The 17,265-nt window shown below is 41.4% G+C and overlaps 2 protein-coding genes across 2 annotated transcripts in view; both read left to right on the forward strand.

Annotated features, from left to right (window-relative positions):
- The first annotated feature begins 693 nt into the window (after nucleotides 1–693).
- On the forward strand, nucleotides 694–8,720 carry LOC115055897 (guanine nucleotide-binding protein G(i) subunit alpha-1). Its single transcript, XM_029521963.1, has 9 exons — nucleotides 694–1,166; nucleotides 4,373–4,415; nucleotides 4,933–5,074; nucleotides 6,336–6,493; nucleotides 6,598–6,726; nucleotides 7,307–7,436; nucleotides 7,533–7,686; nucleotides 8,166–8,358; nucleotides 8,446–8,720. The coding sequence occupies exons 1-8, from the start codon at nucleotides 1,049–1,051 to the stop codon at nucleotides 8,354–8,356; spliced, it is 1,065 nt and encodes a 354-aa protein (XP_029377823.1). The 5' UTR covers nucleotides 694–1,048; the 3' UTR covers nucleotides 8,357–8,358; nucleotides 8,446–8,720.
- Nucleotides 8,721–14,002: 5,282 nt separating this feature from the next.
- The window catches only part of magi2b (membrane associated guanylate kinase, WW and PDZ domain containing 2b), a 69,312-nt gene continuing 66,049 nt past the window's right edge, over nucleotides 14,003–17,265 (forward strand). The window contains exon 1 of the mRNA XM_029522422.1: nucleotides 14,003–14,300. Coding sequence (XP_029378282.1) covers nucleotides 14,003–14,300 — 298 coding nt within the window. The remainder of the gene's footprint in view (nucleotides 14,301–17,265) is intronic.

The following is a 17,265-nucleotide window of genomic DNA, read 5'->3' on the forward strand; positions in this document are numbered from 1 at the left end:
TCATACAAAACAGTCAGGCCACCATCTAATTGCAGCTGATTTGCCTGAACTGTCTCATTAATGTCTGCAATGCCCTTCAATGTGCCAGGAAAATAGCATTAATCGCCGTTATCTAAATATCTAAGATGAGAGCAGAAACACTCCTGTAAATGGCAGTATTACATTTATACTATAACTATACAGAACTATAAAAAAAAAAATAGCTGTCTTCATTTATAGGTCAGACATAGGTCTTCACCTCTGTTCCACTCTGTTCCTTGGTCTTCCAGATGTCTTAACTTCCACAATTCGTCCATGCTGTCATTTCTTCAACACATCTTTGAGCAGTGGAAAGTTTGAACTGGAAGCACACTGAGGTCATTTATGGCCTGCCCTGTTTTGCAGACATCGGTTGCTCAGAGAAGCCCCTTGTTACTGAGCCTTCACATTAGGCCTGAAAAACAAGGGAACTTATTAGCCCTCGTCAGTCTTCAGTTTATGTTCTGTAAAGGTGTATTCATCAAAACTTTCCCTGTGCAACAGCAGCACAGAGATAAACAACTAAAAAAAGGACGATTGTGGGTGTTTATTTCGTGCAGGGGTTGCATTCTGTGGTCTGACAGCAGAGCAGTCTCTGTCAGGCGGAGGGAGACTATCTGAAAATACGCTTGTTGCTCTTCTACGCATGCGCGGTTCGGGGGTCTAATGGGAGAAGAACAGGAAGTGAATATTTGCAGACTCGGAGTTGATGTCTGCTCCTCCCTGCTGCTTCTCCTCGGTGGCCACTTCGGACTGAGAAGAGAGCCAGGCGCCCTGTGAGCCTCACTTTATGTTTGCCTAATCCCTGAGACACCTTGGTGCTGAGGTTTGGAGCTCGTGTGCGGGATAAGGGCGTATTTGAATCGCAAAGTGTCGGAGAGACAGGCTGCCTCCTCCCTCCTCCTCCCTCCCCCTCCTCGCTGGGTGCTAACTCGGTGGCCTTTGCATGTAGCCACACTCCTAGGAAAAGTTGTGTTGTTAGTCTTCGCCCCTTTTTTATTTATTTACCCGGAGGTCAGAGCCGAAGAAGATGGGATGTACTCTGAGCACCGACGACAAGGCGGCGCAGGAGCGGAGCAAGATGATCGACAGGAACCTGCGGGACGACGGAGAGAAGGCGGCCCGGGAGGTCAAGCTGCTGCTGCTCGGTGAGAGAGACGCGGAGGGACGGGGTCTTGGTCCGTGTGCTGGGGATGAACCGTCCTTCTGGCCAACGCCTGCTGTGAAATGATATCCTACATACCCTACACAAGTTTGTTTGTTGGCTAAATTCAAGTTTTTGACGTTGAACGGTTTTCCGGTCACGGGCGGTGGAGTTGAAGGCGTTTCTCGTATTATGTGACGGTTGGAGGTAAAGTTAGCTATTAAAAAAAAAAAAAAAAAAAGTTTGGCTTTGGGGCTTCTCTCTTTTCTTTTTCTCCAAGTTAAAATAACACCAAACGACAAACCAGGTGTCAGTTCACAATGAGATTAGTTTAATCCCAGAGCAATCACAGCGACCGTTAAATCACTGAGCTAATTTAGCTAACGCAATTAGCTACTTAGCTAGGTTAGCGCCCCGCTAGCTGGGATTAGTTAGCGCACAGAAATCATAAACTTCTGGATGATATTTTATCCATCAGCAAGTTTAAAAGGGACAGCCTGCTTCAAACAATGAAGCCAGACAATCTTCACATTTTAAATAAACATTAACTGCATATTTGTAAATATAACCATTAACTGCAATTAAGGCCGGTTTATCTCGTTACAAAGCGACCAGTCTGAATGAAGCAAGATAATGTTTACAAAACAGGTTTCTTGTAAAAGCATATCCCCGTTACGGAAAAGTAGTTGTGCTTTGTGAGGGGGAAAAACCTAAATGCAGCTCATGTAGTGGTTCAGAGACAATGCCAGCTATGCTGCTCAACTAGTTTGGATGTTCCTGTTAACTTACGATCTGGGAGAAAAGCTACAGTAATGATCTGTCCTGTCGAAAACCAAACACACACTTTTAAATTATCACCCCCTTTCAAAATGTAATCAAATCTTACGTAGCTAAGGATGGCTATTTTTCTAACTCAGAAATTGGTAAAGGGACCTATACTGCTTGATGTATGACAATAAATCTATAACTGATCTTACAGATAATATCCAGATTGACATCCACGTGGCAGAAGTTCATTCCCCATATTTTTCAGGAATTGTGTCCTTGTTTCAAAGAAGGCTGCCACACCTCCTCTCAGGTCTTTGTGTAGCTGGAGGTTGAAAACCACTGCTGGCTGTTCATCAGGAAAGGAGGGCCAGGAGGTTGCATAGCAACCTACTCAGCCGACTGACAGCAATATCTGAGGCAACTATGCACACAACACAGATAGTGCATGGTGGCTGGAAGTCTGCATGTGCCATGTAGTCGACAAGCTGTTCAGAAAATGCAGCAGTATTATGCATCTCTAGATAATCCCTTCCCATGCAGGTCTGTCTGTCTGTGGCACCATTTTTATTTTATTTTTTTTAGACACGTGACTTCACTACAGCTGCATATGCTTTACAATTCTCATCCAAAGCAGTCAGATTTTGTATGTCAGTGCGTCATTTGAGATGGAACTGATTTGAATTTTCATGATTGTGTCCGCCGCCCCCCCCCCCTTCTGTCTCGATTCCCACAAGCACCTGCCTGAGACATGTGGAAACGGTTTGTGGATTTATCACCCGGTGGGGCTGTTACCATATATCTTTGAACACACGGGCATGTTTCATGGCCATATTTTGTACTGTATTTGTATTTCCAACAGAGGAAGGCAGCTTTACCCTATGTGTGCAGTGCAGTTTTCTTTTCTACCATCCATCCCACTGGGGCTGTTTGCATTAATGCAGTGATCTGAAAATGGCTTGCTTTTAGAGATAAGTGTTTTTAGTAGGAGAGCTGCTTCAGATGTGTATTGAGTATTACATAGACACAACAGCAAATTCTAGTCATTGATCTTTAGATTTTGTTTAGTGGACATTTCATAGTACAGTTGCAGAGAAAACAGCACATAATTTTTCTTTGATAGGAAGATATCTGCATCTCATAGCCTGACAGAAATGTGCATTTCCTGGTCCAGCCAATCTTTCTCCATAAAACATAGATTACATACTTCTGTCATATTTTTCACAATGCCCACCTATGAAGTTATTCAATTTCAGCAGTCCAGTGAGGTGTGGGCCAGGAAATTAATTTTGTGTGTTGTGATAATTGCAGAGAGATCAGTTGTGTGGCTGTTTATCATTTTGTGTCATGAATTGATAAACAGTTCACCTCACTAGAGAGTTGTTAGTCCCAGCAGAGATAAGGTAATTAAAATGTTGTGTACTCAGCTGAATAAAAACTCTGGATCTCAGAGGACCTGCAGGAGTATGAGAGCAGGTGCACTAAACTCTCCTTGCCTCATGGAGGTGGTTGTTCGAGTTTCACCATTGTAAGCATCTTAAACACCTAAAACTTACCAGAATTTTTTTTCAGACTGCAGTGCCATTATGCTGCCAGTGTTGTATATTGATGGTACATTAGCAACATGGTCCATATAAGATGCATCTGAGAACAGAGTGTCTAATCAGTCGGCCTGTTGCAGCAGGAGTTCATAAGATTCATATAAGCTCATTGACAAGAGGATCTAGTTGATTAATCCAATTGCACTGTGACCTGTTCAAACCAGGCTTTATCCACTTCTTCAATTCTAGTGTAGCGTTTAACATGCTACAAAAAGTAAATAAGATTAAGAATAAAATGTAGATCTGGTGTAATTTGTGGATTTAGGCTGCACAACGACAAAAAATATGGTTTGTGTAGTTGCATCGTGAGTGGTGTAATGTTGTTTAAAATTAAAGAATTTTCACCGCACATTTTGATGATCAGATTGATGTTTGACTTTTGATAATCTGCAAAAAGATTGGGAACGGCAATAACATGACCATTCTCTCAAGTGTATCACCTGTCACTGAATTGGAAACATCAATAAAATAGGATCATGTGTTTTTTTTTTTGGTTTTTTTTTTTAACAAATGTATTCTATTATTGGGATATACATATCCATTTCTGATTGATGCTAAGTCAATATGTCTGACTTCACATAGCATCTTCATCACTGAATTGAGTGGTTTATATTTATCTTAAGCTTAAAAGAGAAAATTAAGTAAATTTTGCTAAGAAATTAAGTTTCAATAAAAGGAAATAATTTGTGTAACAAAATTAGTTTATATCGGAGTAGTCTGCAATGAGGTGGTGACTTTTGGGGCAAGCTGCACGTACTGTACCTAGATCTGTGAGTGAGGCTTAAGCCACACACCTCACGCCTCTGAATTTACTGTAATAAAAATGTTGTCTCATTTGTTTCAGGGGCGGGAGAGTCTGGAAAAAGTACAATTGTTAAGCAAATGAAGTAAGTGGATTATCAACATTACATTTCACAAAATGACTTCAAGACTTATAGTAGTGTTTGTTTTACTAAGTATGGACCTGATAGCCTCATTCCACTATTAAAAACCAAAGGGGTGTGTAAAGAGGTGAGATGCACGTAACACATGCATACACTGACAGGAATAATTTCTTCATTCACTTTACTCTATTATCCGGCTGCTGAGCAGCCACTTTAACTTCCCTTGTCATTGTTCTATTGTTCGTTGTCATCTTAGAGTTTTATGAAATGTCTGTCAGCCTAAAATTCAAGTCAAATAAGATGAAAATATTTCTTTCGTTTTTCAGATATAAAAACATCAAACACCTTAGTTTCCGTGCAATTAGATTTCATGACAACTCAGAACAAAAGGTCAAAATTCTGATGCAGAAACCACAAGCAACAGTTTGCCTTTCTCAGCCAAAAACCTCCTGTTGATCATAATGATTTTTTTCATGTGCTATTTGGAGGGTACTGCTAATGTCATGTCGTTGTTTGCCAGGATCATCCATGAAGCGGGCTATTCAGAGGAAGAGTGTAAGCAATACAAGGCCGTTGTCTACAGCAACACCATCCAGTCCATTATTGCCATTATCAGAGCTATGGGACGTCTCAAGATTGACTTTGCTGATGCAGCTAGAGCGGTGAGTGAAGGAAGAACTGCTGCTCTCATATCACAGGCTGTTCTTCTGTGCTAATGTATAGCTTAGTGTTAGTCACGTCTCCTCCAGGCAGGCCTACTGAGCATCATCCTTTTCTCTGCCTCCTCTGCAGCAGGTCAGTACATCCTTCAACAACGTCATCAAAGTCATCATTTATTGACATGAATAGAGCTGCTTCTAATAACTTTAATCATTTATCACTAATTATTTTTATATAAGAAAAAAAAAACAAAACAGTGAGACATCCAGACACCTTAGTTACTTTCTGTGGAATAGAGTTTTGCTTCATAAGACACTGAGAAGACATTGAGAAAAGTGTGAAGGAGCAGGAAAGGTGGATCTAAAGTGACAAACCAGAAAGCCCACAGGTTCTCTAACTTGCAAAACAATATACTTGCCATAATTTGCACTAGACCTTCAACAGGAAACAAGACTAATAGACTATTCCCTTGATGGAGGTCTAGCACCTGCAATGTGGCAAATAGTTTGTTTTGCAAGTTTGCAAGTGTGTGGGCTTTTTCGATTATAGAAGAGAGACACCGGTACATCCCTGTGAGTGAGAGAGGTCTTTGTGTGTACTTTCTTCATTCCGGGATGTTTCTTAGCTAGATGGAGAAAAAATAAGGAAAATCTTCAGTTGTTGCCTACTTATCCTCTATAAACTTCCAAGTAAATATGGCCAAAAAGGAAGCACAGCCTTTGTCTTTAGCCTTTATTTATGGAGACCTGCAAACTAATACAATATAGTCTGCAGAGTTACTTTATTCTTTATTCTGAACGCATTCCTGTTTCATTTTTGTGGAATAACAAGAGGCTTAGTCATTACCTCACCATGACCAATTTTACCACCAAAGTTTTTTTTGGGGGGGGATTTGCTCATTTTCTGCTCTTAAATGAATCAATCTTTGGCCACCGACTGCTTAAGAGTATGCTCAGCTTTTTGAAATCCAAACTTAAGTACAGTGTGGCATAGCCAAAGTTACCATAACTGACACTTAATCATTATTATTTTTTTAAATTCATCTCTTGATTTTCTCTTAGACAGGGCTGTTTGTGAGTTAGAGATCAAATTCAGTTATGTGATACTTACACTAAATCTAATGTGATTTTGCTGCAATACAGTAAATCTTTGGCAGTTAACATGCTTTACTGGAGGATAGTGTGCAAAATGTGTTGCATTATTATTATTATTATTATTATTATTATTATTATTAATGATTTCCTTTACTGTCTGTCTCATCAGGATGATGCTCGGCAGCTGTTTGTCCTGGCGGGCTCAGCAGAAGAGGGCTTCATGACAGGCGAGTTGGCCGGGGTCATCCAGCGTCTGTGGAAAGATGGAGGAGTTCAGGCCTGCTTCAGCCGCTCTCGAGAGTACCAGCTCAACGACTCTGCGGCATAGTGAGTAGGACATGTTGACACATACATGGGAAATGTGGTGTTGTGTCTAACAATAATGCAATGCAGAATATCTGGTGTGAATCTTTCGGTCTGTCTTTCCGAAGCTACCTAAACGACTTGGACAGGATATCCCATGGTGCTTATGTACCTACACAACAGGATGTGTTGAGGACCAGAGTGAAAACTACTGGTATTGTGGAAACACACTTCACTTTCAAGGACCTGCATTTCAAGTGAGTACAGCCAGCACAGTTGAATCTCTGCTTTTCAGTGAAACACATAGGTCCCGTGTCTCTCTGCTCGCAGCTGTATATACCAAGTTTTATCACCTGATTGTTGGCCCATTACGCAATGGTGGAGGATTTGATGGAAAAAAAGAGAAAAAAAAGTGTATTTTCCAATATTTTGGATTTAAACTAATGTCAAAACAGCGCCTGATAACCTCAATGAGCCTATTTGAAAACATGTGAAGAAGGTAACACATGAATTTAGTCTCTTTAATCTCTTATGCTGAAGCTGTTTGTTACCCAAATGGGAAATGTCCAAATTGTTTCATCCGTAGTTCCCACTCCCTGAATAGAAAGGGCTTATTGTTATAAAGTGATCCACATTCTAATAAAGCATCAATGATAAGAGTCAAGTGGTAAGAGTCTGAGTCATATTTCTCATCACCTGAGGAGACAGTATGGCTACAGGGAAAAATGATTCTTGTGTGAGAGTTTTGTTGTTGACTATATTTGAGGATGAAACTGTTTTATGTGCTACAGTTATTTTACATACAACTATATGCATGTTTTTGTGCTCTTGCTGCAGAATGTTTGATGTAGGTGGACAGAGATCAGAGAGGAAGAAGTGGATCCATTGTTTTGAGGGCGTCACTGCCATCATCTTCTGTGTGGCTTTGAGTGACTATGACCTGGTGCTGGCTGAGGATGAAGAGATGGTAAGACTTGTCTGCCCATAGCTCCCCTTTACTGAGCTTTTTGTATTCAGGAATTCTAGCTTCTCAAGTTGTTTATCACTGTCTCTACACACTTAGAATCGAATGCACGAAAGCATGAAGCTGTTCGACTCCATCTGCAACAACAAGTGGTTCACAGACACCTCCATCATTCTCTTCCTTAACAAGAAAGACCTGTTTGAAGAGAAGATCAAAAAAAGCCCCCTTACAATCTGCTACCCAGAATATGCAGGTGAGCAAAAGGATATACAGATAAAACATAAAAACAATGTACTTTTGTACAGTACATATGAAGAATAAGTCTCCCTAATTTTTATTTATTTATTTCAGAGTTCTCTGCCTCTTGAGGCCATTCAAAGGTGTGGCAGCAGTTAACACTAAGATCTTTCTTTATTGTCCTCTCTGCTCTAAACTGAGTGGGCTGATTCATGTTAATACAATATGTCCTTGTTAGGTCTGCCAATAATTACTGGTACTTGCATGTCCGGAGTCCAAGAGAGATTTTAAGGAAGCGAAAGTCATCATTTCTGCCCGAACAAAAGTTTATAATACAGAATATTTCGTGATAATTTCTTCATTCATTAATCCTCAACCGCTTATTGCCTTAAATTGCTTGCTCAGTTTATTATTTAAAGGCTCTGAATTATCGGGCAACATTGTGTGTGGTGTTGTCTGTTCCCTGTAATTGAGTTGCTGTTGCCCCCTATTTAGGGTCTAACACGTATGAAGAAGCAGCAGCCTACATACAGTGTCAGTTTGAAGACCTGAACAAGAGGAAGGACACCAAGGAGATCTACACCCACTTCACCTGTGCCACTGACACCAAGAACGTGCAGTTTGTGTTCGATGCTGTCACTGATGTCATCATCAAGAACAATCTGAAAGACTGCGGCCTTTTCTAAAGGTAATGCTTGGAACATCAGAGACAAGTTATATGGAGTGTGGTCTGCCACATTTTTCTCCTCTCATCCTGGTCTATCTGTCTTTTCAGGCAGCCTGGTGGCCGACTTGCCAAGTGACGTCATTCAAGGAGAGTCTGACTGGAGTGATCTTCATGGACCCTGCTCAGAATGTCACTTTTAACCTCTTATTAACTTATGTTCATCTCTAAAGGTTTTAAAGATGGTGTGTAGAAAAGATGTTTTGTGTAAAATATTTGTATAACTGTCTATGCCCAGTTATTTTTCACAGTTTTTAAAATGTGCTCATTTGACCTTATTTTTAATTTTTATATAAAAGGGGGCCTTTACATTTTTTTGTCCATGAATGAATGCTTCGCTTTTTTTTTTTTTTTTTTTTTTTTTTTTGTTTGGTAGTTGCTTGTGCCTTGCATGCTTTAGTTGCAGTGTCATTTTGTTGACTTAGATGTTAGGTTTATGTAGATGTTACCATTCAACCCAAGCCCCCTTTATTCCACATCCATTTTTTTTTCTGATTATTTCATTATATCATTTTTGCCTCCTTGTACAAATGAAGCAAGACCAAGTAACTCAGTCGACCAACTCACTCTGACTCTGACATATGTGAGAGATGTGTGTAAATCTTTCTGGATGTGTGGTTTGCATGTGTGTTGCAAATGGGAGCTTTGTTTTGATTGAGGCCGAAAGCCTGTGTGACTGGGAGTGATTGTGTGTCAATGTGTGCACAATATAAGACAAAGGGACTTTATTCCTCTACTTGTCATCCTCTTTCAAAGTCTTATTTTTCTAAGTGACCAAAAAGAACCTACTCTCTAATTAATGAGCGAAAGTTGTTGGTGCACGGTTACAAACTGCAACATTCCCGATTGAACCATGAAATAAAGAAAAGCTTTGAAAAGAGGATGCCAATGGTGGCCTTGTAGCAGACAGTACGACCATATGTAGATCTAAGTTCAGTGCATAGACAGAAAAGTGGCTGGGTACAAGTGCACTGTTATTGATCATGATCTGTGACGGTTTCAAGTTACATATCCCCCCTAGACCCTCAGCCCTCTGTTTCCATTGGATGGGGACATTAGTGGACTAATTGATATCAATAATTTTGCTAATAAAAGAGTTCCTATGGTAAAACCATGGTAACTCATGGAACACATTTTTCTCTTGTGATTTTATTTATACTTTTTGTGTGTGTGTGTGTGAGAAAGGAAAACATGACAAATTTTACTGGTAAATTTAATTAAAATATCGCGATAAAATTAATTACAAAAGCAGATGACATTTTGTACTGACTTTCCTATCGCTGAGCTATAAGGCCTTTGTATCTAACAAAAAAAGGCTTTGTTTAAAAAAAAAAAAAATCTAAATCTATGTTCTGTGAACATGATGATTTTAGACTGGACATGAAATGTCTCCAGTGAATAGTGTATTTATCAGAGCGTGTGTACTACAAGTTTCAGATTTTCTTGTCCCATTTTTAGAAACTTCCTTTTGGACCATGATATGCTTCAAATCCCCCTCATATAAACACGTCATCTGAGATTGAATGTGGACAAAATTTTAGTTTCCCTCTTCTGCAGATGAAAAGAGCTTTTTAGTATCAAACATTGAAAATGCGTCATCCTGCATAGTGTCTAACAGATGTCCCAGTAAACAGAAGTGGGTTTTTAAGCCAAAATGTGTTTTTCTGGGGAGAGGATTTAAACATTTATGCCTAAACTAACTGGAAAGTGAAGTGCTGTAGGGAGGAGATGTAGAGGAGGCTTTAGTGGCAGCTCTCAGTACTTCTCAGGAGTGAATAGTTCCATCTGGTGGACACATCGAGAAAATACTAAGACTGATAGTGGTTTGATGGTCAGTAAGGACACAATGGAGGAAAATCAGCCGTTTTAATGTAATTAACAGATTTTTCCCGACAAAGACGGATTGGCCTTTTATACAAAATCTCCATAGGAAACGCCCCAAGATTAGGACTAATTAATCCTGAACTGGAATGAGATTTATTTTCAACCAAACTGTGGTGATTTAAAGCAAGCACGGCGGCCCAGAGTCCTCTCCAGTATTCATGTGGAGATCAACTGTTAAATTAATTAGTTGAGAGATAGTGATGGGATTATCAGAACAACTGTTGTATTCCAGTCTTTCCCCCTGATTTTTTTATAGATTTGATAAACACCAACATGATGGCAATGAACATCCTACAAATAGGTCACAGCAGTGCCAAGGCTGAATCCGGTCTTGCAGACTTGGCTAAGCCATCACTGCTCAAGCACAATGATTAGGCATTAGCTGAGACACTATTTTTGGGAGTCATTGTGTCATTTTAAAAGCTAACTGCAAACTCATTTAGCTAATCCCCAAAGTCCTCCAAGGGAGATAAAACAGTGTGGATATGAAACTTCTTCAAATAGGAAGGTATGTAGTTCATGAAAGAGTGAAAGAGAAGAAGAAGATGATGCTAATGAATGTGATCAAACAGCACATCTGCAGACTGCAGCTGAAGGAATCCAATCCAAACCATGTATCTCATCTGAAGAAACTCTTTGAACACCATGTGTAATAGCCATCTTAAGTCGTGCTCCAATTAGGAGTTCACATCTGAGAAAATTATAAAAGAATTTATTCCATGTCTTAAATCTGCTAATAGTGTTTCGATAGAGACAAAGATTATTGCCATGGATTGTTTTAAGGCCAGGACTCATGTTTGGAGGGCAGTATACATAAATATGTGTCTGAATATGCAAGCTGATTACATTGCAACATTTGGGGAAAAAAAACAAAAACAAAAACGCAGATTTGCTTTTATGCCAATAATCACATAAAAAGATCACTTTCAATGGTTGCCCTTGTTTTTCAAACCTAACTAACTAACCGACCAGTGGCTGTAGCCTAAATTTACAGATCTGATAAACTGAGACACACTGAGGTGGAGGTCAGGTGGTGACTGCAATACAAGTATTGACTAATATAATATAAAATAATATAATGAGGTAGTATCAACTGATTCAGATGATTAATTCAGTCTTTTTTTATCACTCAGGCTCCACTGAGGAAGTCTCCTTTCAGTTTGGACTTTTACAGGTGTACTTTGCCATTATTAATTTCACTGCATAATTAAATCTTATTGTGAGCCTGAAGAAAAAGCCACCGTGATTTAGTTGCCAATTCCCTTAAGCCATTCAGTCTAATTAACTTATTCTCTGTGTGTTGCATTTGAGCGTGTGTGGGAGCATATTTGAACCAGATTTTTAACCACTTCTCCAGTTTAGCACACTTCTGGGTTTCTATTTGATGCCACCATGTCGTCTCTATTCTTTTAAGTAAAGTGCCTTCTAAATAGTGTAATGCCCACACATAAGACAATTGATGATTCATATGTTTGCCTGCAGTTTGCTCTTTCTATTTAATTTATGGCGGGCCTGTAGATAAAATGAAGATGATAAAGGAAGCGGCCAGTTCATCCTGTGGAGAGCTTCTGTGTGAAGGTGACCCCGCTCCCCCCCAGTCTTTGTTGAGCAACACAACAACTTGGAGTGCATTTCTTGCCTAAATGCAAATGCAGAAAGAGCGTCAATGACTGAGGCAGTGAGCTAAATCCATGTAAGTATATTGAAATTCCCTTCTGAGCGCACAGACTGCCTCATGTTATTGTATTTTGCCTTCTGTTGTTGGCCATCTGCTTTAGGATCATTAGCCGTCGTGGAACTCAGTAACACTCAGGCCAAAGGACTACATTACCATGTTGTTAGGAACTCATGTAAACTAGCTTCCTCCCGATGCTGTCCACGTGTGGCTCTGCTGAGTGCTACTGCATTTTAGTATCCTGTCACGAGGACATCTTGGATGTGCAATGAGCTGCTTGAAGTGACTCCAAATTTAGACGCTCAAACTCAAAGCTTTTTGACAGCTGACGGCTTTTCTTTTTCTTTTTTGTCACACTTCTATTTACAAAGTGGGTCCAAAATAGTGAAATACTCTGATCCAGATATAGATAGATGAGCACAGGACAACAATTTACTTGATGATTTCCTGTACCAAAAAAAAAAAAAAAAAAAAAAAAAAAAAAACTACTTATGTAACAGAAAAAGCTTCACTGTGCCAGATTTGCATTTTATTTGAAGGCGACGTCAGATGATCCCACAATTCAGTACACCAATAAATGCGAATGAGCTGCTGTCACATGAATACCACAGTCCCCTGAACAACCCATGCTAAGTGCTTCCTCACCCCTGAAGCTGCAGTTCCGACATCCACCAGCAGAGGCACAAACAGAGCAAAGCGGGGAGGGATTCATTTCCCCTCTGAGTGTATAATCTCCCAATCCAGCCAGTTTTCTGGATTATAGCAATACTCTTTCGCTACTGTCGCGGTTAGTCTTTAACAATGATCTGGTCTGAATCATCGTCATCTGCTTAGAATCAGTGTCAAAAGCATCAGCTGGAACCGGGACACGCAGTGTGACCTAAATGCAAAGAGTGAAGTAAATAAAGCGACAAAGTGAATCCGCTGCTCTTCATGGATTATTTACTGGTACAGTAATGTGTTGTTGGGCGGATACTCACATCAAAAAGGCACACTGCATGTCTTTAAAGACACACACACACACACACACACACTCACACACAGTGGCAGTAAGAGGGACTCTAGTCCTCAGTAGATTTGGAGGAACGGCTCTTGACTTTTGTGTTTAATTTTGCATGAAACGTTACTTCATCCCCTTCCAAAAGTCATGCAGTCATGAAAAAATAATGTCAACAAAAGGATTTGTCGTTCTCTGATGGAGTTGAATTTATGTCATCATAGCAGTGATGTAACTGTAACCAATTTAAAAGGGTCACATTTACAGAAACGCAGATGCTTAATGTTGCTTCTTTCACATTAGAACAGTAAAAAAAAAACATTTTTCGTTTGATTGTTTGTTTTTTAAACTTGTTTGTATTCCACTTACACAAGGGCTGTTGAAGAATTGTGCAATATTCAGGTTTTCATTGGGTGGCAGGATCACTCTGTGAACTTTCTGCGCTCTCTACGTATTCATGGTAAAGAAAACACTTCAGCATTAGATATCAGATCAGATCGGTGGTATAAATTAAATCGTTTCAGTTTGTAATTTGATCGCGTTGTCCATGTTGCATGAACGCACTCAAATTTTATTTGCAGTTGCATGTTTAAAAAAAAAAAGACGAATCTCAGCTCTATTTGCAGCCATGAAAAGGGGCTTCAGGTGTCTCCTTCCTGTTGTGTTGTGTATGTGAGAGGCGCCCCCGGCAGTGTGGTGGGAGTGAAGCGCCTCCTGTCTTATTTCCCCTCCTCTCCATCCTTAAACGCCGAACCAGAACCATTCATCTCTCCCCTCCTTCAGGCTTCACATCCGGGTCATCCGCCAGTATCTGTCTCTCGCGTCTGTGTGTCTGACAGAGTAATCATTTTTTTCACCCGCCGCCGCCGAGCTGTGCTGCAGCCCTCCGTCCGACTGCGTGGCTCGCCGAGCGGACACTGCGCCTGGCGTGCACCGGTGATGATGGAGCCGCGGGCGCCGTGAAGCTGCAGCCGGTCGCACAAAAGGGAAGGGATGAGACGGTAGGAGGCTTTTTGTATGGGCTAGCCCGCCGAGATCAACTCGCCCTAACGATGTCTAAGAGCCTCAAGAAGAAAAACCACTGGACCAACAAAGTCCACGAAGCGGTGATCACCCGGGGGAAGGAAGGGGAGCTGGGCTTCGAGCTGAAGGGGGGCGCGGAGAACGGCCAGTTCCCCTACTTTGGCGAAGTGAAGCAGGTGAAGGGACTGATCCAGAGCGGAAAGCTGGCCCAGGATGAGCTGCTGCTAGAGGTCAACGACATGCCGGTGGCCGGACTCACCACCCGGGACGTGCTGGCCGTGATCAAGCACTGCAAAGACCCGGTCCGCTTCAAATGTGTCCGGCAAGGTGAGCGGGGCGAGGAGCGCACTGCCGCGGTGACCGGTGACCGGCGACCGGAGGGACGGGCAGGAGTGTGTGTGTGTGTGTGTCGCCGATGTGATGAAGATGTCATCTGTGCAGTCATCTGTCAGTCTGCACTGACGGGAGAGGACGTGTGTTTAGTTGGAAGCGGCTCAAACCGAAGCTGAGGCCCGTTTGTTGCTGAAACGTAAACAGGAGCGTCAGTCCTCCAGGATCAGGAGCCGGGATGATGATGTGCTGCCGTTTGTTTACCACAGTGTTGCTGGTTCGATGCCACGGGCCCGGAGGGGGTGTGTCCGTTTAGGCGTGATGCCACAGCCTGCGGTTTTCTCCTTATTTTGGTCGAGCTCAGGGCTCGTTTCACCAAACAGGCCTGCACTGGATCCAATGTTTTCCTCTGTGCTGCTGTACAGTCTGAGCCACACACGCAAATTACTACTGTATCATCACCCACGGGTGAAAAATCAAACCCATCTTTGATTGATCATGGGTGCCATCTGCAAGGTTTGCTTTAAGTTGCATCTTCAACATCTCACTATGTCTCTCTCTCTCTCACACACACACACACACACACACACACACACACACACACACAGACATTTTTCTTTGTAAAAGGTCTCGAAGTGGAGAATAATTGTGCAGGTCTCTTCAGTCATGCTGTGATGAGCGTTTGAGTGTTTTGTTGTTGTCACTTGAAACAGTGTTGAATAACGATTGTAGGCCTCTGAAGCTGGAGGCTCGTTCAGATGTTTGTGTCCACAGCAGTGGATTTATGGCAACGCTGTTGACTGAGTGACCTGCTTCTGTCAAGCAATGTAAAAGCAGACAGGGCCTATATGAGACTAGAACATTGGATTGAAGGAGATAGTTATCATCACACCCTCTGAGGCTCAGTTTAAGTCCCAATAAGTGGCTGAACGCGCTGCGTTCTCAGCCATGAAATGAGCATTACAGTGGCTCATTTCTGGGACACGAGTAAAGCAAGAAATCAAAGCATTTTTTATTTTTGGACATCGCCGAGTTTGCTCACAGAGGATTTGTATACACATCCTCTCCTGACTGCTTGCTCTCAATCTCTGTGTTTCCATGGCTTGTGTCAATGTGATTGATTATTGAGTTAGAGCTGCTGACAGAGTAAGAGTCCGGTGTTGTTATGTGCGAGTGGTTAATGCAAATGTGAATAAATCTCAGACAGGTCTATTTTCTCCCTCCCTCTCTTATCCATTTAAACATGAGTCTGTGTGTTTATTGAACGACCCACCTCCCGTTGTTCTCCAGCTGAATGTAGCCTTTGAACACCCTTGAGGACACTGTTGTTTCTGCCTATAGCTTGTTGTCCCCTTCACTATATATTTTTGTTATCATCTCCTTAGTCTCCCTCTCTCTTGGGTGTCATATTACTGTTTGACTTCCATTCAGTGGAAAGTGGCACATATTTATGACAGCGGGTTTACAGACAGCTGCTGACATTCGTGGCCTGCTGAGGAATCATCTAGAAGCTCAGAGGCCACACACTCCCAAACAGGAGATGGATGTCCTGTCTGGCTACCATGCAAACACGCACACACTTACACATTATAAAAGTCTTTTTTTTTTTTTTCAGTCAGGTAGCTTGTGGAAACACCCCCATCCCTTGTGGATGGAGACAGAGACCAAAGGGCCTTCAGCAGTGGCATGAACCTCCAGAAAGAGGTCACCGCCTGGTTACGCCTTGACCTGTTTCACTGCCTCTGACCAGAATTTTTGTAACCCTAACCCTTATGTGGAGGGATATGTTGAGTCTCTTTAACAACTCCATTAAGGGTTTGATCTAGGCCTGCTCTATGTGTAAAGTGCTTTGATTTAACTTTGTTATGATTTGGTGCTATATAAATACATTTGGAAAAAGAAAGGCGGTATAGTGGTTAGCACTGTTGTCCCACCAGAAGGTTGCGGGTTCAGTTCCTGGCTTGGGTCCTTTCTGTGGGGAGGGTTGGGTCTTTCTAGAGTCTGGAGACTCTAAACTGACCGTAGGTGTGAGTGTAAGCGGTTGTTGTTCTCTGTTTGTCCTTGTGTGTCGGTCCTGTGATGGACTGGCGACCTGTCCAGGGTGTACCCCTCCCCTCACCCAGTGTGTGCTGGGATTGGTTCCAGCAGCCCCACGATCCGGAAACTGAAAAAGCGTGTGAAGATGAATGAATGAATGTTTCATATTAGAGCTATCATTCAGAGAAGTAATTTTATTATGTCACACTAGCACAGTAAAATGTAGCAATATAGTACACAGTAAAAAGCAAAATGAATGAATGGCTGAATTCAATTTGGCTTCTTCAGTTGGGGGGTCCAGGTCAAGGACATCTTGTTGGCTGTCTGTCACACAGGAATTGGGAGACTTGAATGGATCAGAGCCTTTGTTATATTATTAGTAACACTTGTGCCTTTCCGATTACGATGCATCATGTCCGTTAATTAGTGTTATCAATATTTCCACTTAGCTGCAGACCGCATGGAAAGGATTGTTTTAAAACCTAGATAATGAAAACATCTGCAGTTGTTATATTCAAAATATCCACATATATATAGTTTTTGATTTTATCCTACATGCTGCCTGTAAATGTACGTCAATTTTCATGTCCTCATCTGCTCAGCTTAGTGAGGTGGATTTATAAAAGTGTGCAGAGAGGTGTTAGAACAGTATGGAATGTAGAGAAGTGTGAATGTGTGTGTGTGTTTGTGTAAGTGTGAGTGAGAGCGAGAGATTGAATTAAAGAGAAGAATATGGTAAAGGTGTGAGAATACACACTTGAGGAAACCAAGAAAATGAGGTCTTGCGATTTTTCGAAATTCTCTCTGGCAGATTTTTCATGAAATAAATAGATAATTGAATATATAAATTGATACATTTCTAGATATTTAGGCTCTAGATAAATAAACAAATGTTGGGATTTCCATAACAGTGAAAATCAGATGT

This window comes from Echeneis naucrates, chromosome 16 (genome assembly GCF_900963305.1).
Source record: "Echeneis naucrates chromosome 16, fEcheNa1.1, whole genome shotgun sequence".
Lineage (NCBI taxonomy): Eukaryota > Metazoa > Chordata > Actinopteri > Carangiformes > Echeneidae > Echeneis > Echeneis naucrates.